Source organism: Podarcis erhardii, assembly GCF_964252035.2.
Source record: "Podarcis erhardii genome assembly, chromosome: 1".
NCBI lineage: Eukaryota > Metazoa > Chordata > Lepidosauria > Squamata > Lacertidae > Podarcis > Podarcis erhardii.
This window is the reverse complement of record NC_138497.1, coordinates 8945201-8970572: the sequence shown is the minus strand read 5'-3', so window position 1 is coordinate 8970572 and position 25372 is coordinate 8945201. Positions and strand designations below refer to the sequence as shown.

The following is a 25372-nucleotide window of genomic DNA, read 5'->3' as shown; positions in this document are numbered from 1 at the left end:
CAAAACAAATTCCTTCCAGTAGCACCTTAAAGACCAACTAAGTCAGTTCTTGGTATGAGCTTTCGTGTGCATGCACACTTCTTCAGATACACAGAAGTGAAGAAGTGTGCATGCACACGAAAGCTCATACCAAGAACTGACTTAGTTGGTCTTTAAGGTGCTACTGGAAGGAATTTGTTTTGTTTTTCCTTCCAAGTCTATGATTCTATGTTGTGAAAGCCACAGGAACAGGCCAAGCCGGGCTCCTTCCCTGGGCAGTTGGAAACCTTCCACGCCTCCAGCCTCTGCACAGAATGCCGCGCGCAACGAAGGGGGCGGTAGCCACTTTCTTGGAGAGAACCGCGCGCGGCAACTCCACCCCTCCGGGGACGGCTCAGCCCTGTATGGGGCCTCTTCGGAGCCACGGCCACTCCCTGCTGGCAGAGAAGGGCGGCCCTCCTCGCCTGGCCCCGTCCCCTCTGCCTCTTAAGGGCGGCGGCGGCTGCCTGTCGCGCGCTCTTTCTCGCCATGGTGTGCTGGGGTCTCGTTTGCGCCCTGGCGGCGGGCGGCCTCCTGATCTACCTGATCGTCGAGCTCGCCATCTGGCTCCGAGCTGACAGCGACCTCACCGTGCTGGCGGCGGAATGGTGGGGCAAGAAGCCGGGTAAGCGGCGCGCCCCGGGCCCGCAGCGCTCTGGTTCTCTCCCCGGAGCGCGCGTTGCGCTGCTCCTCCTCTTTCGCCTTCTTCGCTTCCCCTCTCCGTGTGGGACGTGGCAGGACGTGTCCAAACCCTTCTCCATCCCTGAACGCAGAGAGCTGCCCTGCTCGGAGTCAGGGGTAGCCAACGTGGTGCCCTCCTGGATGGCCTGGGTCAGAATGATCAACGGGGAGCGATTTTGCGCGCTGGAGTTGGGCAACATCTGGAGCGCACCAGGATATGGCTACCTCCGTCTGCGCGAACTTGCAGCGCCTCTCTGCAGGGAAGCTCTCCAAATACACCTGTTTTTAAGCTCTGGGTAGCAAAGCACAGATTTACAAGTTCACGTGTATGCCTGCCCTGTGAGCATCCGTATGTGCAATTGCCCAGAAGTGTTGCTCCCTTGTAGGGGAGGGAGTGGAACAGGTTCGGTTTGTAAACTTGTCAACTTTCAGCAGCTAGGTATAAACCCTGCTACCTGGGGCTGGTGGGAGGTGCAGTCGGGAACTAATTTGGCAAAAGCTGGCTTGCCTACAGCAATTTTCTAGGCAGATTTTTTTTGAGATTAAGTTGGGCAATATGGGTGTGGCCTTTCATCTGGAAAGCAACTGAAAGGAAGCCTAATGGCTATGATAGAGAAACTGGTTTAGCAATCAAGGACTAATTAAGACTCTGGGCAACACTGGGCAATAAAAATTTGTTTGCGCCACACGGAATTTTTTTTAAAATAAGAAACACCTTGGAAAACAAGAAGAAACAACTCCCAGTGGCACTTGATTTTGAAAAGATATCTATTCATATTCGGCAAATATTTTATATTTTGATTTGCCCCGAAGGGAAATGCCTTTATGCACATAGCCGCTAACACTGTCCAAGTCACCCTTCGTCAGTTGCTGCATTTGCTGCTTTAAAAAAATCTGGGCAACCTGCAATCTTGCCTAGCTTGCAATCTTGCCTTGTCTTTTCCGCACAGCAACCAGCAACAGAGGAAACAATTGGTGCAGCCACAGGACTGGAAAGGGTTTGGTTTCATAGTGTGAGATCAGGTTTTGGGATAGGCCTGTGTGTTTGAGCTTGCTGTCAGGTGAATCACAGAGTTGGAAGGGACCACGAGGGTAAATCTGGTCCTATTGGGGTCATCTAGTCCAACCCCCTGAGATGCAGGTATCTTTTTGCCCAAAGCAAGGCTCAAACCCACGACCCTGAGATTAAGAGTCTCATGCTCTACTGTCTGAGCTATGTGAGTAGTGAAGTGTGTTTCTGTGAAATCAAACCACCCCATAGCCTGATTCAATACATGGCTTACTCAGAATTAAGCCCCACTGTTCTAAATTAGAAGGCTTTGTGTGTTCATCCTGTGTGTATACATGTGTATCTTAAAAACAAACCAAACCATTCCGCAGCAGAGTAGCTGCTTCCACCATGTAGTCCAGGGGTAGGGAAACTTGGTGTCACCCGGATGTTGCTGAACTCCAACTCCCATCAGCCCCAACCCACATAGCCAGTGGTCAGGAACGATGGGAAATGTAGTGTGGCGCTGTGGGTTAAACCACACAGCCTAGGACTTGCTGATCAGAAGGTCGGCGGTTCGAATCCCCACAACAGGGTGAGCTCCCGTTGATCGGTCCCTGCTCCTGCCAACCTAGCAGTTCGAAAGCACGTCAAAGTGCAAGTAGATAAATAGGTACCGCTTCAGCGGGAAAGTAAACGGCGTTTCCGTGTGCTGCTCTGGTTTGCCAGAAGCGGCTTAGTCATGCTGACCACATGACCTGGAAGCTGTATGCCGGCTCCCTCGGCCAATAAAGCGAGATGAGCGCCGCAACCCCAGAGTCGGACACAACTGGACCTAATGGTCAGGGGTCCCTTTACCTTTACCTTAATATCTGGAGGGCCATTGGTTCCCCAGCTCTGATGCAGTTTGTTCACTGTACAGTGGTACCTTGGGTTACAGTCGCTTCAGTTACAGACTCTGCTAACCCAAAAATAGTGCTTCAGGTTAAGAACTTTGCTTCAGGATAAGAACAGAAATCGGGCTCTGGCGGTGCAGCAGCAGCAGGAGGCCCCATTAGCTAAAATGGTGCTTCAGGTTAAGAACAGTTTCAGGTTAAGAACGGACCTCCGGAATGAATTAAGTTCTTAACCAGAGGTACCACTCATTTCAACAACATGGATTTAAAAAGACAGAGTCTAGCAGTGAAAGAGAAATGTCCGAAATTCGGGTGATGGCTAACCCTGAATAACTACTGTCCTCCATTCCTGGACTTGGGGTAGAATTCAGAGTAGCCCTAGCAGCCTTTCTCAAACTTGGGTCCTCAGCTGTTGTTGGCTACAGCTCCCATAATCCCTGACCACTGGTACTACTAGCTAAGGATGATGGGAATTGGAGTCCAGCAAAAACTGGGGACCCAAGTTTGTGAAACACTGCAAGGAGATTGCTTTCTCAACGTGAGCTATTCTGCTTGCCTGATGGAACAATCTCCCCTTTCCTTCCCCAGCTATTTAGGGGTTTTTTCCCGATCCTCCAGAGCAGATTTGGGGGGAGGTAGGAGGGCGTGCAGGGGGAGGAGAGGGGAAAAGCCATGTTGCACTAGTGGGAGTCCTTGTTCTGTTTTCTGCTAACGGAAATGACTAGTTGAATCTGGCTCATGGTTACTATTTTAGTCACAACCCCTACGAAAAAGGAATCTACACTCCAGTACTGGAAAGAAAAATGTATATGGAGAAAGCACGTTTTTATGGACCTTTAATCAATTGGTTGTATGTACATTTAAGGGATAATAACCCGTTCCTTTCCAGGAGGGTTAAATAGGTAAAAAAAGATAAAATATTATATTGCTATTGTGCACGTTTTAACGTTATTGAAAAACATACTCAAAAGTAAGACCTATTGCATTCAATGCGAGTTACTCAAAGGCAAATTGGGTTAGGATTTCAGCCTAAGGGGGGAAATCTGGAAACACAAAAAGTGATTGTTGGAGCCAAAGGAACAGCGTATGCCAGACAATTTGCAAACATCTGTGAAGGGGAAATGCTTGCATGTGTGCTTCTTGGCAGCTGTTGCCGTGCTGGAAAATTCTGCTACCATCTTGCACAACTCAGAACCCTCCAAGCTGAATGCAGCTCGGAAATTGCATCCTGTCTAGGCAGGGGCATTCCTAGTCACTTGACAGAGTTGGGTGCAGGCCCACAGATCTGCGTGTGCTGATTTAGATATGCATTTATGCCCACTTACGCAGATTTTCAGAGAGGAAATCCCAACTCTGGCTCTTAGACCTCACTCTGAATTACCGTACAGTGGTGCCCCGCAAGACGAACGCCTCGTAAGCCGGAAAACCCGCTAGACGAAAGGGTTTTCCGTTTTGGAGGCGCTTCGCAAAACGAATTTCCCTATGGGCTTGCTTCGCAAGACGAAATGTCTTGCGAGTTCCGGCAGGTTTTTTCCCCTTTCCCCCCCTTTTCCTAAGCCCCTAGGCCGCTTATCAGCTGATCCGCTAAAAGCCGCTAAACCGCTAATAGCGCTAATCCGCTAAGCTTTCAATGGGCTTGCTTCGCAAGATGAAAAAACCGCTATACGAAGAGCCTCACGGAACGGATTAATTTCGTCTAGCGAGGCACCACTGTATTTTTCGCCCCATAGGGTGCACCTAGTTTTGAGGGGGGGAAATAAAGGGAAAAAATTATTCCCCCCCCCCGGCGCGGGGCTGGGGCGGGGGAAGACCAAGCTTCCCCCAACCCCAGCCCCCAGAACAGGCTGCTATCCGCAAGCCTAGGGAGCCATGTGGGAACTCCTGCGGGCTCCCCAGGCTTGCGGATAGCTTCCTGCGCACCGACGCCTCTCACTCTCCAGGCTTCAGCGAAAGCCTGCATTTGCCCCATAGGACACACACACATTTCCCCTTCATTTTTGGAGGGGAAAAAGTGCGTCCTATAGGGCGAAAAATACGGTACATAGGGTGTCAGCAGGAATTTTGCAGGTCCTGGTGCTAAAGGCATAAGACAGAACTCTGCTGAATCAGCCCAAAGGCCATCTGATCTGGGATTCTGTTCAAAAAGATGCAGCTGTAAACTGGCGGAAGTTGCTACACCCCTCAGTTTATTTTGGTTGCTCTTTGCTTTTCCAACGCTACAATATTCTTTTGGAGGTATGGTGACCAGAACTGTACACACAAGTACAACTGCAAGTGTGAAGCTGATCTTTCTTAGGGACAAGTTACTGTACAACTTTTTTGCTAGAAGACCAGCAGTTCTGCATTTGAGTTAAGAACTCCTTCCGTGGATGATTTGTTCCCTTTTAATTTCTCAATAAGGCCTAGAACATCATTTCCCGTCATCACCTTTTGCCTCTGTCCCTTAGGCTCTCTTCTTGAGAAAGTTAGCTTAGGTAAGGGATCTGCCCTACATCTCTCCCTGTGAAGACAGATGCAAATACCACGTTGGCCCGAATATAAGCCGCGCCTGCAAATAAGCCACACCTTTAAAATTCAAGGGGGGGGGGGAGAATAAAAAAAGACAATACCTGAATATAAGCCGCTCCCTTAAAATTGGGTTACAGGCTGAAAATTGCTGCGGTTGGTAGAATTGTAACTCCGAGCCAGTTTTTGTAAGGTCGCGAATTTAAGCCACACTTTAACTTTTCATAGTTGGAATTTGGGGGGGGGGGAGGTGCAGCTTCTATTCAGGCCAATACGGTAATTCATTCAGGTTCTCTGAAGTCTCCTTCTAACTCCCTTTTGGTCCAAAGATCCAACTGCCTAGCTGGTTTCCTAATGCATTAAATGTGTGTGTTTAGTGGTGCTCCTTAAATTTATTTATTGCCTCCCTTAGTATCCGTGGCCATTTCTGCAGCAATTTGTGTTCCTTGCCTCTACCAGCTTCCTTGACTCTATTCATTAACCTTGCTGGCATCTGCTTGGCCCTGGTGGTAGCTTTCCTGATCTCTGCAACTAATGCGGGGTGGAAAACTGCTGGAGAATAGGGAAATCAGCAAAAAAAAACCAACCTTCCATTTTGTTTGTGGGTGCCTCTATTGGATCAAAAGCCTTTCCGCATTCAGTCAAATGCCCCTCATTCAGAGGGGAGAATGTGTTGTCTTGGTATCTGTTACTTGGGTATGTTCCTTCTACATTGGCTCTTGTAACCCATAGCTAACAATGTCCCTCTGATTCGTCTAACCCAGCCTCCCCCAATCTTTCACCCTCCAGATGTTCTGGGCTCCATTCTTATGTGCGCTGAACCAGACGGAGCAATTGCAGAAACCGCCTCCTTATGGCGGGCTGGCTGTTGAGCTCTTTGCTTTTAAAAAGCAGTCGCAACGTGCTTGTCTTTATGACGGTTGGATTGTAAATTGTAGACGGAAGGAGATTGCGGCCTTCTGGGGGAACAGTACCACAGAGGGCTGGGCCACCTAACGTCAGGGCTAGACCCCCATCCTCTTGCAAAAATAATCCCGAAATGCAGTTGCACTGCAACTCTCAGATCTGTACTGCAGGCTTACATTGGCCGTGTATCAGTTTCACTAATACTTTCCACCAAAGGATAGGCAATTGCAGTTGGGTGAAGTGAGAGCTGGGCCATAAAGAAGGCTGGTCGCCGAATAATTGATGCTTTTGAATTATGATGCTGGAGGAGACTCTTGAGAGTCCCATGGACTGCAAGAAGATCAAACCTATCCAATCTGAAGGAAATCAGCCCTGAGGGCTCACTGGAAGGACAGATCGTGAAGCTGAGGCTCCAACACTTTGGCCACCTCATGAGAAGAGAAGACTCCCTGGAAAAGACCCTGATGTTGGGAAAGATGGAGGGCACAAGGAGAAGGGGACGACAGAGGACGAGATGGTTGGACAGTGTTCTTGAAGCTACGAACATGAGTTTGACCAAACTGCGGGAGGCAGTGGAAGACAGGAGGGCCTGGTGTGCTCTGGTCCAGGGGGTCACGAAGAGTCGGACATTCTGACAGCTGTCACATTCTGACAGCTTCTGGGAGCCACAGGTGAGACCTGAGTGCAAAAGGGGGACCAAAGGTGGACAAAATACCCCAAAAGATCATGATATGTCCTCCACCAGAGGTACTAGCCTTTTCCTTACACCCCAAACACCAGAATAGGCCATCAGATACCCTCAAACATATCCTGAATACATCTCTTCCACCTTGAAATTTCTCCGCTGGGTGTCAAGGGCCTTTGTGCAAATACAGTTGCATCTAATCTTAATTGCCCAAGGGCCAATGAGGACATCACATAATCACAGCATTTGTTTTGTAAGCGGCAGCCCAGACAGGGGAGTAAGGGGCAAGAATTAACCCTTTCTCTCCCAGCTGCCATCGCCTCTTTGAATTTTTGCCTTTCCAGGGACTATCCCTTTGGCGGCAATGGAAGCTTCCCGTGAAATGCAGGGAGAGAGAACTATGTTTCTCCTCCGAACTCCCTACGATCCCCTCCTGCAGCTGCTCTTTACATAAACTAAAAAGTGTGCACGTTCTATTTATTTATTTATAAAAAATATTTGTATACCGCTGCCTCATTTTTTAAAAAAATTGAAGCGGTTTACAGCAATAACAACATGAAACTGTGCAATAAAAATGCCATTAAATAGTAAAAAAAACCAAACATCCATTAACCATTGCAGAAGGATGTAGTATTTACTGCCTTCATGGACCTGGCAGAATAGAAATATTTCCAGCAGGCATTTAAAAGTTGGCACAGAAGGTGTCTGCTGAATCTCCATTGGCAGGATGTTTGACATGACACTAAAGACCCTGTTTCTTGTTGCAAAATGAGTCTCATCGGCTTGGGGAACAACCAACAACAGCGCTCCTGCAAATGATCTCAGACGGACGCAGTTTTGCTTTGATTCCTGCATTGGAGGGGGTTGGACTAGATGGCCCTCGGAGTCGCTTCCAACTCTACGATTCTGTGAACCTCACAGGCTATATTGCTCTTTCAAAAAAAAAAAGTGCTTCCTCCATGTAAAAAAAACTCCAAAATGTCCTTTTATACCAGAAGGGGATGAGTTCTACAGTGGTACCTCGGGTTAAGTACTTAATTCGTTCCGGAGGTCCGTACTTAACCTGAAACTGTTCTTAACCTGAAGCACCATTTTAGCTAATAGGGCCTCCCACTGCTGCTGCGCCGCTGGACAATTTCTGTTCTCATCCTGAAGCGAAGTTCTTAACCTGAAGCATATGTAACCCGAGGTACCACTGTACTACTATATATTTCCATCAGAGAAATGTTATGCAACCCCCGAGCCAAGGAGATAAGTAACTATACAACCTTTAGAAGATATCTCAAGGCAGTCATGTACAGTGGTACCTCGGGTTAAGTACTTAATTTGTTCCGGAGGTTCGTACTTAACCTGAAACTGTTCTTAACCTGAAGCACCACTTTAGCTAATGGGGCCTTCCGCTGCCGCTGTGCCACCACCGCGCAATTTCTGTTCTCATCCTGAAGCAAAGTTCTTAACCTGAAGTGTATGTAACCCGAGGTACCACTGTACTACTATATATTTCCATCAGAGAAATGTTATGTGACCCCCGAGCCAAGGAGATAAGTAACTATACAACCTTTAGAAGATATCTCAAGGCAGTCGGAGGTCCGTACTTAACCTGAAACTGTTCTTAACCTGAAGCACCACTTTAGCTAATGGGGCTTCCCGCTGCTGCCGCGCCACCAGAGCACGATTTCTGTTCTCATCCTGAAGCAAAGTTCTTAACCTGAAGCACTATTTCTGGGTTAGCAGAGTCTGTAACCTGAAGCGTATAACCTGAGGCGTATGTAACCCGAGGTACCACTGTATAGTCTTCTCTTCAGGGTGAAGGGTTTAGGTCACAAGCAGGGTTTTTGTGTGTGTGTGTGTGTGTGGGTGGGTGTGTGGGTGGGAAATGTGGGCCGACTCCTTGTCTCTGGAGTGCAGTCCATGGCTGTGCAAACGGCGTTTCGTTCGCCTTCAGACCTATGTGAAACAACTGAGAGAGCAAACACCTACATGGTATCTGTTGCTAAAGAGAAGCCCAGGATGAAGAAAGTGATTTAGCAAGGAATCCCTTTGTTTGCCTTGTCACTTGCAATTTCTGAGAATTTGGTGAGCACAGAGTTCTTTCTGTTGATGCAGCAAGGGAGCTTCGTTTGTGCAAGAACACAGAAGTTTATGTTGCGTGGAGTTGACTTTCTTCCGTTGCCTACAGATAAACTGGATCTTGCTTGGCCAAAACCACCTTATTCATTCATTCATGTATCTATCATCTATCTATCTATCTATCTATCTATCTATCTATCTATCTATCTATCTATGAATGAAACATATCCTGCTTGCTTCCTGGGGCTCTCAGGGCAGCTAAGAAGCCATGATACAAAAAACAGCACTTCAACAATAAATTATAAGGTATTTCCCAAAGAATGAAATCCCCCTATAAAGAATGAAAATCTCAAATTGGAAAGCATGTGTGTGCCTGCTAATGAAAAAAAGAGTTTGTGGCACGTTTAAAAGACAAAAAAAGTTGCAGTTTAAACCACGGGTAGCCCATGTGTGATGTCCTCAGATGTTCCTGAGCTAAAACTTGCATCATCCCTGACCAGTGGCCATGTTGGCTGAAGGGATTGTAACATCCAGCAACATCAAGTCAGCAGCACATGGGCAACGTCTTGTGGAAGCATTTATGGTGTAGATCAGGGGCAACTGACATAGTGCCCTTCAGATGTTGCTTGACTACAAAGCCCATCATCCTTTTGACTACAACACCCATCATCCTTGGCCATTGGCCCTGCTGGATGGGGCTGGTAGGAGTTGGGAGTCCACACTGGCTACCCCTGGTCTAGATGAAGTAGACAGTAGCCCATGGAAACTGATTTATATCATAAGTCTGTTAAGTCACAAGACTCCTTGTTGTTTTTCCTAAACCAGTCTAGGGAGTTTGCCCTAAAGAACAAAACTGCCTTAGCAAAAACAAACACTTGCTGCCTGCCGAAAAAACCAGCCTGTACCTGAATCAACTGATTCAAGTAACAAGGAAAGAGATTCCAACTAAACACGAGGAAGGACTTTCTGACAGTAAGAGCTGTTTGGCAGTGGAACAGACTCCCATGAGAGGTGGTAGACTCTCCTTCCTTGGAGGTTTTTAAGCAGAGGTTGGATGGTCATCTGTCCTGGAGGCTTTTAGCTGAGATTCCTTTCATTGCAGGGGTTGGACTAGATGACCCCCAGGAATCCCTTCCAACTCTACAAATCTATGATTCTGTGTTGCTACCTTCCAACCTCAATATTTATTAGTATTCTTCCTAGGGATAGTGAGTGCAATGATCTAAATTTGTATCTTTGTGTGTGTGTGCTTCTTTTTTCATTTAATTGTATTATTTGTATTTTATTTCTTTAATATGTTGCTGAAATGTGTTGATATTATTTTTAAACAATAACAATAATAATTTATTTCTACCCTACCCATCTGACTGGATTTCCCAGCCACTCTGGGAGGCTTTCAACAGAACATTAAAAAACACAATACAGCATTAAACATTAAAAACTTCCCTAAGCAGGGCTGATGTCTTCTAGTCAGGTAGTTGTTTATTTCCTTGACATCTGATGGGAGGGCATTCTACAGCACGGATGCCACCACTGAGAAGGCCCTCTGCCTGCTTCCCTGTAACCTCACTTCTTGCAGTGAGGGAACCATCAGAAGGCCCTCAGAGGAGGACCTCAGTATCCAGGCTGAACAACGTGGGTAGAGATTCTCCTTTAGGTATACTGGGACGAATATATATATATATATATATATATATATATATATATATATATATAGTGTGTATGCACCCACCCCTATTTATATACAGTGCTTCTGCGTGTGTGCGACTGCCAAAACCCGGAAGTAAGCACCCACCAACCAAAGTTTACCTGAAGAAGAGACACCCCATTAAATTACTGCATGCCTTCCTTCTGACAGAAAAGGAGCTGCCTGGGAAAGTTGTCTGGGTGACGGGAGCCTCCAGCGGAATCGGCGAGGAGATGGCTTACCAGCTGGCAAAGATCGGCTCGCCACTTGCGCTCTCGGCGAGAAGGGAGAACGAGCTGGAGAGAGTGAAAAAGAAGTGCATCGGTAGGATTTCGTTATCTTGAAAGCTTGTCTTTTATTTTGCTTTTAGAATATCTGTGCCTGCAATCCCCCGCTGCAAGTGGGAAACCGTATTCTATGCATGGCAGAGGGTTGGTCTAGATGATCCGTTGGGTCCTTTCCAACGCACCTGCCCATCAAGCATCATCATAAGCTGTTATGTCAAAGTTGGCCCACTGGCTTTCTCACCCCTGCCCTGGGCCACCGTTTCCTGTACGCCTGTGCATGATAAAAGCACCAAAAGAATCCCGTTTTGCCCATCTTAATGCCCAAGGTTGGTGGGGATGGAAGTTTGCTTCCACGTCCAGATATTGGTTAGGCGCAGGGCTTTTTTCCAGCCAAAACATGCTAGAGCTCAGTTCCGGCACGTCTCAGGTAGGTGCCATTGCAGCTGAAGAAGGAGGCATTCATTGTGAATTCCGGCACCTCTTTTTCTAGAAAAATAGCACTCGGTTAGGGTTTTAAACACAAACGCAAGCATATTGAATTGTGCCTGGAAGCAAACTGGCAGCCAGCGCAGATAAGGCCTCCCCTTGAAAATTCTTAGGATTTGCCTTGCCCCTGAATATTAATCCAAAATTTGGGGGGCATTCTCATCCCACTTCTCCCCTGAAACATATAAAAAAAAATTGGGGGGGGGGTGTGAATACAGCAAGCCTGCAACTTACACACAATTAACTTGTGTGCATTCAGCTTTATGTGCTTGGCAATAAAATAAAAAGGGGGCAGAAATAGGGTGGGCATGCAGGGAAAAAGGCCTTCAGCAATCCCACCTCTCTTTGCACCCAATGTGTTTTGACTCTATGCAATTTTGGTTATAGGCACAATCCGTTCCCCCTGAGTAAGTTGGGGGGCTTCCTGTACTTTAACCCAGAATGATGGTTTAACTGCTGGGGAGCCAGTGTGGTGTAGTGGTTAAGAGCGGTAGTCTCCTAATCTGGGGAACCGGGTTCGCGTCTCCGCTCCTCCACATGCAGCTGCTGGGTGACCTTGGGCCAGTCACACTTCTGTGAAGTCTCTCAGCCCCACTCACCTCACAGAGTGTTTGTTGTGGGGGAGGAAGGGAAAGGAGAATGTTAGCCGCTTTGAGACTCCTTAAAGGGAGTGAAAGGCGGGATATCAAATCCAAACTCTTCTCTTCTTCTTCTTCTTTTAACTGGCAACCAAATGGTTTAAATGTTCCATCCACTGAACCCTTGTTGAGCTTGAGCTAAGCAGCGATGTTGCCTAGTTGTTCTGCTGATTCAACACACCCTTTGTTCCTCCCACTCACCTTCCCCCATTATTAAAGCATTGCCAGGTGGGGGAGAGGTTGTCAGCTACTTCTAACAGTGGCATCTTGCCACAAAACGGGGGTTATTGTTTCCAAGGTCACAGTGATGGGCAGTTTATCTGTGGCAAGGGTTGTAGTCTTGCAGTGCCAGAGCCGCTTTTGCAAACCAAGCACAGCCCACGTCATATTTGCTCAACAAATGAAGGAAACAAGGTCCATGACAGTTTTGCTTATGGACAGCATTTAGGGATTTAATCATTAACAAGTCCTATTAGATGTTGTCCAGGGCTCCTGGATTCCAGTGTGTAACCGATGGAAAGGAGAGATTAAGGTCAAATGGGTAGACAGCATTTGAACATCACAGGGGTCATTTTGCTTGCAAAAATACGGGGTCCCTGCATTAGTTTTCATGATTATCCATTAACTACGCAGTTTACAATCATTTGTTCTCTTTGGGAGGGGAGGGGAGGCTGGCCTTGAAGCAATGTAGAGCATTAAAAAAAAAGCAGAGCTGATCAAAGGGTTCCTTCATGTGCCCGCCAACCCATTTGCAAACCCTGAAAATAGTTGCGTACAGTTCAGTATAGAAATAAATTGAGAAACCTTTGAAGGCTGATTACCGTATTTTTCGCTCCATAAGACGCCCTTTTTCCCTCCTAAAAAATAAGGGGAAATGTGTGTGCGTCTTATGGAGCGAATGCAGGGGGGAGGCAGGCAGGAAAAGGCCCCAAGAGCCGCACACAAGCTCCGTGTGGCTCTTGTGGGCTTTTCCCCAGGAGTGAGAAGGGACTGACGTGGCCAGTCAATCCCTTCTCCCTCCTCATAGAAAAGCCCGCAGGAGCCGCACGCTCCTTAAAGGGTGCGTGGCTCCTGTGGGCTTTTGCGGGAGGTGGGGGAATGGTCATAGTCGCGCGCAGCCTCTTCCGCCAGAGAGGCTGTACATGGCTAAAGAAGCCAAGACAGCCAGCGGGATCCATCCCGCTGGCTGTCTTGGCTTGTGCCATATCCACGCACAGCCTCTCCGGCCGGGAGAGGCTGCGCGCGACTATGGCAATTCCCCCACCTCCCACAAAAGCCCACAGGAGCCGCGCACCCTTTAAGGAGTGCGTGGCTCCTGCGGGCTTTTCTACGAGGAGGGAGAAGGGACTGACTGGCCGCGTCAGTCCCTTCTCCCTCCTGGGGAAAAGCCCACAAGAGCTGCGCGGAGCTTGTGTGCGGCTCTTGGGGCCTTTTCCTGCCTGCCTCCCCCCTGCATTCGCTCCATAAGACGCACACACATTTCCCCTTACTTTTTAGGAGGGAAAAGGGGCGTCTTATGGAGCAAAAAATACGGTAGGTGCGCCTTATGGTCCGGTGCGCCTTATGGAGTGAAAAATGTGGGTATGTTTTCAGATGGGGGGGGGGAGGAGCTTTAATACTAAACACCCAAGGACTCCTTTCCTGCAGAAAACTAAACCAATATACTAAAGTGTATTAATTTAACCAGTGTATCTTTTGCATTCCCAAGTCATGTTACAGCTTTTTGGAATTTGAAAGCTGGAAAATTTAACACGCCTTTCTGTCCTGGTCATCATTTGGACAGTGCAGAGCTGGTTTGACCAATAATTTAAGGCCGCTCCCAATGTTAGCATGACCTGCCAGAGGTCATGTGCAATCTGCATGGTGATTCTGTGCAACACAGGCCATGTGAGCGCCTCTTGCATCCCAAGATCTGTGGGGCTAATGAAACAGAAGAGGAAGGGTTGTTTACCACTGTTTCTAAATGGCTCCTCTTCTTCCTTATTTCCCCTCCCCGGCTTAAAAAAATAAACACATTTAGAGATCAGCAGCCTCACTGACAAGGATATCCTCATTGTGCCGCTTGACTTGACTGACAGGAGTGCCCACGAAGCGGCGACAAAAACTGTCCTGAAGCATTTTGGAAAGGTAAGTCGGGCTTTCCTTGGTGGAATGCTTAGGGGGAGGGAGGAATTGCAGGGGCACCTGCCTTGGGCGCAGTTTGCAAAGGGGTAGAAAATGGGCGTCAAAGGTCATTTGTTATAAAGTGTGGAGCAGTTTGGCATTCTTCAAGCTGGTGCATGAAATGCCAGCTCTTCATGAGATATCCAAAATTGGTTTTAAAAGCTGTCGTAAGCGGCATGAGGGGGCTTCTGTTCTGGAAATTCAAACCCAAAGCCCCTTTCGGCACATGGAACTAGTCATGCTGTTGGGATCCTGAGTTCAGTTTAAAAATAATAAAAGTATTTATATCCGGTACAGTGGTACCTCTGGTTACGAATTTAATTCATTCCGGAGGTCTGTTCTTAACCTGAGCTACCGCTTTAGCTAATGGGGCCTCCTGCTGCCGCTGCACTGCCAGTACGCGATTTCTGTTCTCATCCGAAAGTTCTTAACCCGAGGTACTACTTCCGGGTTAGCGGAGTCTGTAACCTGAAGTGTTTGTAACCCGAGGTACCACTTTTTTTATATATCAGAATTTGCAAGCAGTGTACATTAAAGCGCTCTGACGCCTTGTGGAAAAAAGAAAGTAACTTTTGTAGTTAGGAAAGTGAAGATGCTCATTGCTGTTTTACCTCCCTGCCAAAAAACCAGAACAAATGCTCTGTTAAGTGCAGATACAGCCTAACCTTCATGCAAGCTTTGCGCAAAGAAATCAGAATGAATGCTCAATAAATAAGTCTTCGGGACAACCCCTAGGATTACCTAATTCAGCATGCTTATTTTCCTTTTACTTAGTAAAACAAAGCTGAAAAATTTGCAACTTTGCAATTGGTACCTGTCTTTTGAAATGGGGAATTCCCCACAGAAAAATAAAGTTTTGGGGGTTTCCCCACCCTGTATCCCTGCAAATGCTTAACTTTCCCTCTCTTGTTCCCAAAGATCGACGTCTTGGTGAACAACGGCGGCCGTTCCCAGCGCTCCCTCTATGTAGACACGTCCGTCGATGTCTACAAGGCTATCATGGAGCTCAACTACATTGGCACTATCTCCCTAACGAAATACGTCCTGGACCACATGATACAGAGGAAACAGGGGAAGATTGTCACCATCAGCAGCGTGATGGGCATCATGGGAGCCCCCTTGGCCACTGGCTATTGCGCCAGTAAACATGCCTTGCAGGTAAGGGTTCTCTTCCGACCTTCGACTGCTCACGGCTTGTATCGGAGACTCTTGCCTTTGCCATGGACTCACTAGGTGGCCTTCGGCAAATGACTCTCTCACAGACTTGATGCCCCCCCTCCCCAGTGGCATACGGTCAGTGGACTAGGCTAGTCCCCTTGGTACCTCCTTCCCCAAGCCCAGGAAGCTTCTGCCCAGCTTAGAGAGGGAGGTGCGATGCTCATGCGTGCAACATAATAATAATAATAATATTTTATATATATCCCGCCCTCCCCAGCTGAAGCCGGGCTCTGAGCAGCTAACAACAATAGAAGTAACACAGCATTCTAAAATCAATTCATTCTAAAACCAATTCAAAATCAAATTAATGGCAACCATTGGCCTAGAGTTCTGTGAGGATTACCAAAGGAGGGGGTCAGACTGTGCCTTGGCCAAAGGCCTGGTGGAACAGCTCTGTCTTGCAGGCCCTGCAGAAAGATGTGAAGTCCCGCAGGGCCCTAGTCTCTTGTGACAGAACGTTCCACCAGATCGGGGCCATGGCCAAAAAAGCCCTGGCTCTGGTTGAGGCCAGCCTAACCTCCCTGTGGCCTGGGACCTCCAAGATGTTTTCGTTTGAAGACCGTAAGGTCCTCTGTGGGACATACCGGGAGAGGCGGTCCCCGCCCCACAATCACCTTGGCAAGCTGGTGCCTCTGGCCCTAACTGTTCCCCTGTGAACATTTTACCGCCCTGCCCCAAACCGTGATAGATGAGACAACCGTGGTTTGTAAGGAACACAGGGAGCTGACTTATACCAACCTAGTACTGTCCACCCTGGCAGGCAAGGAATCTCCAAGGTTTCACACAGGGGTTTTCTCCCAGCCCTACGTCCAAAGATGTTGGGGATTAAATTTGAGACCTTCTACATGCACAGAAGATGCTTGGCCACTGAGCTATAGCTCTTGGTGCATCCCAGTGCAGGTTATCAAGTCAAGTTTTATTGCGGCAAAAGCCAGTGACACAGAACACCACAAGATCATACAAAACGAAATCAGCAACAGCATCAAGAAGAAAAAAAAAAAAAAGAAAGAAAATTATTACGCAAGGGAGCTTCGCAGTGTGCCGTTCAACAAAAGAGATTTACGCTTCCTGATTGCTAAAGTGCAAAATTTGGCCACCTCATATGATATTGAGCTTGAGGAATCTTCCAGAAGGTATTTTCGTAGAATTTCGGGGGAGGATTCCAAATAATGTTGAAGGGGTATAAATTTTGATAAAAGTGGCAAAATAAGTTGAGCTCGTTCTTCACTATAGAATTCGCAAAATAGAAGGATGTGAGTGACAGATTCTACCTTATTAGACATACAGGGGCAGAGACGCGCATGCATTGGTACCCGCGTAAATTTGCCGTACAGCACTGCTGAGGGCATTGTCTCAAAGCGGGCTCTGGAGAAAGCCCATCTATAAGCTTCGTTAGTGATGTTAGTTAAGTAAGGGGCAGCTGAAAAATTAGACCAAGCTTTTAAAGATCTATACGTCTCCGGGAGTAGGGCGTCTTCTTGTTGTAATTCAACTTCGTAGAGTCTCTGAGTGATAATTACTTTAGCCTTGTTCAGAGTTCCAATAAGAAGATTTTCAGGGTTTAGGCCAATTTGTTTGATCTTGTTAGTTATTTGCATAAGCCAAGGAGGATAGGGAACTGCAGCCAGGAAGTAAGGTAACAGTCCCTTAGGGTTGTAATGGATTTTCAACCAGAGGGATATTGCTTGCTCCCAGACTTTTAATTCCACTCTGGGCAGTCCTGCCTCTTGCCTTAAGACTGCATTAGGTGTACACTTTGGGGTAGCAAATAATGATCTTAAGAATTTTGATTGTACTGTTTCAAGGGTCTTGAGGTTGGTAGAAGGGCTAATTTGAGAGCCATACAGGAGTTGGGCTAACGATTTTGCCTGGAAAACTTTAAGGGCCATCGGGAGGAAGCCAGCTCCTTTCCTTCTGAATAATCTAAGGATGGCATTTGCACTTCTTCCTGCTGATATAGCTGATGTGGTCAGGTGTGTTGACAATTTGGCATTATAAGAGAACGTAATGCCTAGGTATTGGAAGATCTTAGTCTGTTCAATGGCGTTTCCCTTTACGCTCCAATTATCTTTCCTGAAGGAGCGGTTAAAATGTACAATTTTGGTTTTGGCAAAGTTAATTGTTAACAGCTCAGTGTTACATTGGTCACTAAACTTTCCTAAGGAACGTTTCAAGCCCACTTTGGTTTGAGAGAGAAGAACAGCGTCATCCGCATACATTAAAACTGGTACTTTTCTGCCGTTAGAGAACACGGGGGGATGGGTTTCGATTTCACGGCAACATGTGACCAGGGAGTTAACATAGATGTTAAATAAAAATGGGGCTAATAGACATCCTTGTCTGACTCCTCTATGGACTGGGATTTCTCTAGAGAGTCTGCCGTCCTGTGCGACTCTTATCTGGAGGGTATTGTTCTCATGAAGCTTGATCATCAGAAGTAATAACCTTCTGTTAATACCCATATTGGCCAATTTGGCCCAGAGCCTACCCCTGGATACAGAATCAAATGCTGCCTTTAGGTCCACAAAGGCCGCATACAATGACTTTTTCCAATGTTTCACATACTTATAAACAAAATAATCTAACACTAAGCAGTGATCAATGGTGGAACGTCCAGATGTAAATCCTGCTTGTTCAATTTCTAGCAAATCATTATGGTCTAACCATTCACACAATTTTAGGCATAGGTGTTTTGTATAAAGTTTGCAGATCACATTCAGAAGACTAATTGGTCTATAATTAGATGGATCAGAGGGGTTGCCCTTTTTAAATATAGGAACAATTATAGCCAGTCCCCAATCTTTAGGGATTTCGGTTGTCTTATCTATATATGAGAATAGATTTGCAAGAACCGGGGCCCACCAGTTTATTTGCGCTTTCAGAAGTTCAGCAACAATGAAATCACTTCCTGGGGCTTTGCCAGATTTCATTTGTAGAATTAACGAAGTGATTTCAGTTTCAGATGTTGGGGGCCATGGGGTATCATTATCTAAAGGGATGTTAAGTAGCGCAGGAGGTCGATGTTCCCTAAACAGCAGGTTATCTAAGAGATTCCGTTCTGTTTGAGCTTGGGGGAAGAAAGCTGGTACAGTGGTGCCCCGCAAGACGAACGCCTCGCAAGACGGAAAACCCGCTAGACGAAAGAGTTTTCCGTTTTGGAGGCGCTTCGCAAAATGAATTTCCCTATGGGCTTCACAAGACGAAATGTCTTGCGAGTTCCTGCGGGTTTTTCCCCCTTTCCCCCCTTTTCCTAAGCTGCTAAGCCGCTTATCAGCTGATCCGCTAAAAGCCGCTAAACCGCTAATAGCGCTAATCCGCTAAGCTGTCAATGGGCTTGCTTCACAAGATGAAAAAACCGCTATACGAAGAGCCTCACGGAACGGATTAATTTCGTCTTGCGAGGCACCACTGTACTTTTAACTGTCAGGCTCTTGTTGTTTCCCAGGGTTTCTTCAACTCTCTCCGACCTGAACTCACTGATTATCCTGGGATAAGTATAATTAACATCTGCCCGGGGCCTGTGCAGTCACAGATCATACAAAACGTCTTCACTGAAGATATTGCAAAGGTAAGAGAGGTTGAGGTGATTAAAGGACTGTGTTAACTGGGATTAGAAGAGGCCGTGAAATCAAAGAAATCTGCTGTGTGCAGAGTTGGATATCACCTAGAGTTGTCACTAAATATTTATAAAGCTAGTTTATTAAGTAGTTTAACCTAAAAGCCTCATTGAACTGAATAGGACTAACCTCTGAGCAGACATGGTTAGGATTGCACCGCAAAACGTTATTCCTCATAAATTAGTAACTCACCGCTTATTAATCGAAGCCAGAACAACAACAACAAAATCACACAAGGTTCTTCATGAATGGATTCCAGTCTCTAGGTGGCTTCATATTATCCTCCTTGGAAGCACAATGGAAATAAAATATTTTTTAAAAAAAGACCCGCAGCATCTTGTCTGACACCTTCCAGGTAAAGAAGGTACAGCCGTCCTGGGACTGTACCACTTCAGGACACGGGTGGGGCAATCATGTCTCCGAATGCTCCCCCACATTTCCCCCCCAAAGGTGCCTACACATATAGGAAACTTGCAAGTCTAGAACAAGCTTAGTCTAGCCAATGCGATGCTCTCCAAATACAACTCCATGCTAGGGGGAGTTTTGTGTTTTTGTCAAGTGTTCTGTGCGGTGCTGAATTTTGTGTCCCATCTATGTTTTTTTTTTTTTTTAAAAGGAGTGGGTTTTGAAAGGCCAAACACAGTAGCCTTCACAGGGGCAACTCTGGTTTGCCGCTTGCACAGATCTTCTTTTGTCTCGCTGGCTATTCTGTAATCCTCTGGCATGGCCAAACTCTTATGTAGTCATAGCCCGTAAATCCAAATTGCTCTGGCTGGCCTCTCATCCACTTTTGTTTTTTAAAAGCAAGAAACTTTCAGGCTGCAAAGCTGCTTCTTCTTAAAATGCAACGGAGCACCAATCGCTCGCAGTGACTGAATTTATGATTAATGTGCCGGAACACTGTCCAGATAAGTAGGCCTGAAAGAGTTCGTACCAAGCCTTTTCAGACAATAATATCTCAGCTCAAATAAGCCAGGACATTGTTAAGGTAGCTTTGTGGCCTACTCAAGCTGCTCATAAGATAGTGATCCAGTTTAGGGGAACAGCTTTTTCTATTAACTCGGAGTCACACAATCTAGGCCTCTTTCCTCATAAGCCCCTGCCCCAAACTCAGCATAATTCTTCCCATGAATACTTGACACCCCTTTCGGCTGTCCAGAAATCTCCCCGGCTTTTAGGCCCCAGGTCTCCACACTGCGCCCCCCTCCCACTAAGGCAGGGATGGGAACACAGAGATTATGGGAGTTGGGAGTACAACAATGTCTAAGGCATCAGAGATTCCTTAACCGTGTCCTAGGGGTTGCCTTCAAAGATACATCACACACACAGGCTTTGTTAGAAAGATGAACAAGCCTTGCTGAGCAAGCACACAGCCCCTTTGTTTACGATGGGAACATAAAAACCAGATCTTTGCTTACTAAGATGAGAGATTGTTTGTTTTATAAAGATTTACATTCCGCCCCTCACCATTAGCGATCTCAGGGCAGGTCAAAACAATTTAAGACGCAAAGAAAGCAAAAAAGTACACTTAAACAATCATACCAGTCCATCTATTAAACACGACAAAGATAAGATTGTCCAAATGTGGTCACTGTAATAAATTCATCGGGTGTACTGTGAGTCATTGCTTGATTAAAACGCAGCATAAATGGGCAAGGGCAAAATGCCACATTTTCTACTCTTAGCACAGATACAGCCTTCTGAAAGTGGACTGGCATATTGAACTGTGTCCCTTTTACGCTGATATGGTTGTATCAATGCCTCCACCTTGGGGGCAGCATGGGCCAATTCCCATCCAGCTCACCTGCCTCCTAGCTCACACCTGGCACAGGTGTGCCAAACCTATCTGGCCTGGCCAGTTAGATCTTACACTGTAAGGGGGGCGGGAATTATAATTTATCTTAAAAACCACTGTAAACAGTTAAAACGGTTAGTAGGATTGGAATAACACTTGCAGTTTACTGGTGAATTTTGGACAAAATGGAGATGTAAAATATTTGGATAATTATAAAAGATGCAGGAGGAAATGACTAACAATAGGACCCACAAAGGGGAGGAGGGATGTTCAGGAGATTCTATGGAATCTTGCTTTTAAGTTTAATGTTGTATATGTGGTTGTAAAACGGCAATCTGAAAAATCAAATAACGTATTTTTTGCTCTATAAGACTCACTTTTTCCCTCCTAAAAAGTAAGGGGAAATGTGTGTGTGTGTTATGGAGCGAATGCAGGCTGCCCAGCTAACCCAGAAGCCAGAACAGCAAGAGGGATTGCTGCTTTCACTGAGCAGCGATCCCTCTTGCTGTTCTGGCTTCTGAGATTCAGAATATTTTTTTTCTTGTTTTCCTCCTCCAAAAACTAGATGCATCTTATGGTCTGGTGCGTCTTATAGAGCAAAAAATACGGCAAATAATTAAAAAAGAAAGATCTTATGCGGCAAACCACTCTGTGATCCTCGGGAGATAGAATGCTCCCTCTCCAGCTTACTCTCTTCCCTAACGCCCTGCTTTCCCATCCAGGCAAATGCAAACGTTGGGGATCAGTCTCACAAAATGGAAACCAGCCGTTGCGTGCGACTAACATTGATCAGCATGGCTAACGATATAAAGGAAGCCTGGGTCAGCGACCATCCATACCTGGCAGTCTGTTACCTCTGGCAATACACACCTACCTGGGCATGGTGGTTGTTGAACCGCCTAGGGAAGAAGCGAATTGAGAATTTCAAAAGAGGAGAGGTACGTCCTTCAAGCAAAAGCTGCTCTTATGTTCCGTTATCACTCTAGCCCAGGGTTTCGCAAACTTGGGTCTCCTCCTGCTGTTTTCGGACTACAAGTCCCATCACCCCTGGCCACTAGGGATGTTGGGACTTCATCCCTGGCCTAAGGATGATGGGACTTGTAGTCCAGCAACAGCTAGAGATACCCAAGATTGGGAAACTGCTCTAGCCTATTCAGCCAGAAAAAAATGTGTGTTGAAGCGCTTTGAAGGCTGAGTGGCGTATGACCCCGTCTTCATTTGCCCCCTTGCAATGCATTGTCTCAACCCACTTTGTGGGCTGCTTGTGTTCATCTTCTATATGGGCCAAAGTGTTCAGATCAGCCTGTTTTTATTGGAGGGTTTTAAAATGAGAAATAAGCAGGATCTGGTTTCATGCTGTTTGCCAGAAGAGGTGGAAGAAGCAAGATCAGAACAAAAGGCATCCTCTCACATCTCTGCCTTTGCAATATTCATTCAGGTTCCCAGAGTGTATTTTCAAAAGCTGTATGGGGAGGAAGAGGGGAGGGGCAAGTAGTGGCAAAAGCTCTGGCCCAACTCTTTGGATCCTTCCTCAAATTATGCTCTCTTAATCCCATGATGCATTAAAGCTGTTAGGCAGTGAAAGTGGTCCTCTTTCCTACAGCCCAGTTGGAGGAGTGTTAAAAAAATGTTTTTGTTCTCTGTAACCCACCCAACTGATTGGGTTGCCCCAGGCACTCTGGGTGGCTTCCAACAAATATAAAAGCATAATAACATTTTAAATATTTAATCAAACATTAAAAACTTCCCTATGCAGGGCTGTCTTCAGGTGCCTTCTAAAAGCTGTAGATAGATAATTTATTACGATCAGAGACCAGCTTATAAAAGCTGTATATTTATCTCCTTGGCATCTGATGGGAGGGTATTCCACGGGGTGAGCGCCACTGCTGAGAAGGCCCTCTGTCTGGTTCCCTGTAACCTCACTTCTTGCAGTCAGGGAACCACCAGAAGGCCCTCGGAAGTGGACCTCAGTGTCCGCGCTGAACAATGGGGGTGGAGATGCTTCTTCAGGTATACAGGGCCTCTCCTTCGGGTATACTTAAGTATAAATGAAATTAAGAGCAGTCTGGACTAAGTTGTGCTTTTTGTTCATTGCAGGACGCTGATATTTCTTACTACAAAAAATCTTCTTAAAGGAGCATTACGTTCTCCTTTTCACCAATACCAGCATAAGGAGGAGGAAGAACCCCTGCTTTAAGTACACATTCTTTTTTGAGGATAAGGAATGACGTTATAATACGTAACCCATACCTGTTCCACTATAGTCTCTTGAATAAAAAATGATTTTATAACGCTTGTTGATACTGTAGTGTGGTTAGCCACCAAAAACCTTTACTACCTGGCCTTTCATGGTGCTATCTTCTGCTGTGTGCTAGGGGGACCATTCAAATCTACACCCCATCCCAGTGTCTTCTCAGGCCCTGCCTTAATGTCTTTAGTGACTCATTTACTGTTTTTGCATCTTGCTTCATTTCAAGACCTCAGGATACGAAAAAGAATGTTAATATATGCAGGTGTCTCTCTCTCCAAACAATGCACTCTCAGGAAAACGTTTGTTAGGCGAGCGCTTGCATAAAGTCAGCCATTTCCATTGATTCCTATGGGGAAATTTCTAATGTGTTCCTGACCATGGAATTTTCACCTCAAAATGATTGGAGGGGGCAGGGACACTGGAAAACCCTCTGAAAGCTTGCGAAAGGCAAACAAGGAAGGGGGGTGGGAAAGCTCTCTCTAGTTGTCCAATCCCCCTTCCTGCCTTGTTCTGGTGAAATGGCTGCTATCTACCCCAGCAAAACACAAATAAGTAAGGCCCATTTAAGGCTGCTTATTTGTTTAAACAGGTCTGGCTGTTTGGATATCTGAATCTGCAGTGTGTATAATGAGGTTTGGGTACTAATTCCTTGTTTTTAGATGATTTTTTGCATAACAAGCGTTTGGATAGTGGGACCTGCAGGTACACAAAAAGGACCAAGCTTTTATCTACCACCTCCATTCTCTTACTGAATGCTACTAAGACAGTGCTGTGTTCTTAAAGTGGTTTTCGCTATATTTACATTTATAAAGAAAAGTACTTTGGCAGCAGTTAGATCTAATGTTGACTTTTAGCCTGGCTTTCTCCCGTGTGGCGACGAGATCCGAAGCTGCTTCAAATTAAAAAGATTAATTCAAATGAACCTTAAACATGGCTTGATTATAGTTAGTAAAAACTTGGATTATAGTTAGCAAAAACAAAGGTTCACAAGCTTACGCATTGAAGCTGGCTTCTTTCTGCTTTTCATCATCAAGGCTAGCCGTTCAAACAACGCGGCAAGCTGCTGTTAATTAGAAGCAGAAATTTCAGAGCTCCTTTCTGTGGGTGTGCAGGAAGGAAGGGGGAGGAGAGAGATTGCATGAAAGGGGGCGGGTGGTTTGGGTTGCCTTTGAAGCCTCCTTTGTGCTTTGGCTTAAATGGGACACCTAGTAAGTCTCATGCCAAAATGTAAGTGGAAGAGCAGGATGGGAAGATACTGAAAGTTAAAGGACAATTCAAACTAATGCTAAAACGAAGCAAAACGAGGTCGGAAGGCCTTTTCTACCCCTCAGAAATCCAGATGTTCAGTTCCATGTTCTACAGCAGTCATTCTAAAGCACTCTGAGGCAGGAAATATTACATGAGATTTGTTTTTTCACCTTGCAGGGTACAGGTAAAAACATGGGTTTCAAACCTCTCCTTGCTTATAGGAATTTTGGTCCCAATGATTTCAGTGTTATCTAGAGATGGGCACATTAGCAGAGCAAGCTTTTCCACTTGCCAGGCTTATTGCACCATGAGACTGTTTGCACCAAAGTAAGAGTATCCGACTTGCTATATTTGAAAAGAACTCGCTGCAGGCTGAACAGATGTATTATTGAGTGTTTCTTCAAGTATTGCTTTGACAATGCAAATAAAGCTATACAATATAAACAAGTGATAAAATCCAAGTGTGGTCTTTCAAAATCGGGGGGGAAAGCTTTCATCCTATGTACATTTTTGTACTAACCTGTGGTTTCAAAGTACGTAAGCTGTGACCTGCCTTCTAATGCAAGTCACCTGTCAAGCTACTGATTTTTCATTTAAAAAAACAACAACCTCGCAGAATACATCAATGAGCTTACTGCCTGCTTTTAAGTCTTCTCCCAGCATCTCCCTCCATCAGCCCAACAAGGATCAGAGGTTCAGACATCACTGGGGCTGAAAGAGACACGTTCATAATATTCCTGCCAAAAAAACCCGGCCTCTTCTGCTGCCACTGACATCTTTGGCAACTTAAGTTTTCCTTGCTGCAAGAGTCAAGAAAATTAATGCAGTTTTTCTTTAGGAAACCAAAGGGCCAAGGGTCAAGTTCTAGAGCAAAGGTACATGGAGAGGTTCACAGGAATAAACTGGGTAGCCCAGCGGAGGATCTGCTGCTTGTATGGTCAGGTTCCTCAAGAGGACAGGATGAGCTTGGATACTGTAGCGTTCCTCGTCGTCGTTGGTGGCGTAGAGCAGCTCCCAAGAAAGGTTTGCCCACTGCCCTCTAACAGCTTCGCTGTTCAGTTTCCCCACTTGCACTAGGAATTCCTGAAGGGTGAGGACTCTGCTGGTATAAACTCCCTGAAAGACAAGGCACATACAGTTATACCTCAGATTACAGATGCTTTGGGTTGCGCACCACGTTACTTCTGGGTTTTGGCGCTTGCGCCAAAACACGAAATTGCACTTTGCGCATGC

The 25372-nt window shown here is 46.1% G+C and overlaps 2 protein-coding genes across 8 annotated transcripts in view; one reads left to right on the top strand and one right to left on the bottom strand.

Moving 5' to 3' along the window:
* Positions 1-465: 465 nt before the first annotated feature.
* On the top strand, positions 466-24586 carry DHRS7 (dehydrogenase/reductase 7). The gene is made up of 7 exons (XM_081865104.1): positions 466-643; positions 10608-10760; positions 13868-13974; positions 14929-15168; positions 18674-18796; positions 21363-21578; positions 22738-24586. The coding sequence occupies exons 1-7, from the start codon at positions 508-510 to the stop codon at positions 22771-22773; spliced, it is 1011 nt and encodes a 336-aa protein (XP_081721230.1). The 5' UTR covers positions 466-507; the 3' UTR covers positions 22774-24586.
* Positions 24506-25372, bottom strand: part of PCNX4 (pecanex 4) — a 25446-nt gene continuing 24579 nt past the window's right edge. For all 7 annotated transcript variants that reach the window (XM_081858893.1, XM_081858894.1, XM_081858888.1 and 4 more), the window contains exon 12: positions 24506-25255. In XM_081858893.1, the coding sequence (XP_081715019.1) occupies positions 25004-25255 (252 nt within the window). In that variant the 3' untranslated portion in view covers positions 24506-25003. The remainder of the gene's footprint in view (positions 25256-25372) is intronic.

What these genes read in the sequence shown, in the direction of transcription:
- DHRS7 (XM_081865104.1), top strand. Translation starts at nt 508, where the DNA reads ATGGTGTGCTGGGGTCTCGTTTGCGCCCTGGCGGCGGGCGGCCTCCTG. An exon ending in ATGGTGGGGCAAGAAGCCGG is followed by an intron (nt 644 to 10,607) that starts GTAAGCGGCGCG and finishes TCCTTCTGACAG; the next exon opens with AAAAGGAGCTGCCTGGGAAA. An exon ending in AGAATTTCAAAAGAGGAGAG is followed by an intron (nt 21,579 to 22,737) that starts GTACGTCCTTCA and finishes TGTTCATTGCAG; the next exon opens with GACGCTGATATTTCTTACTA.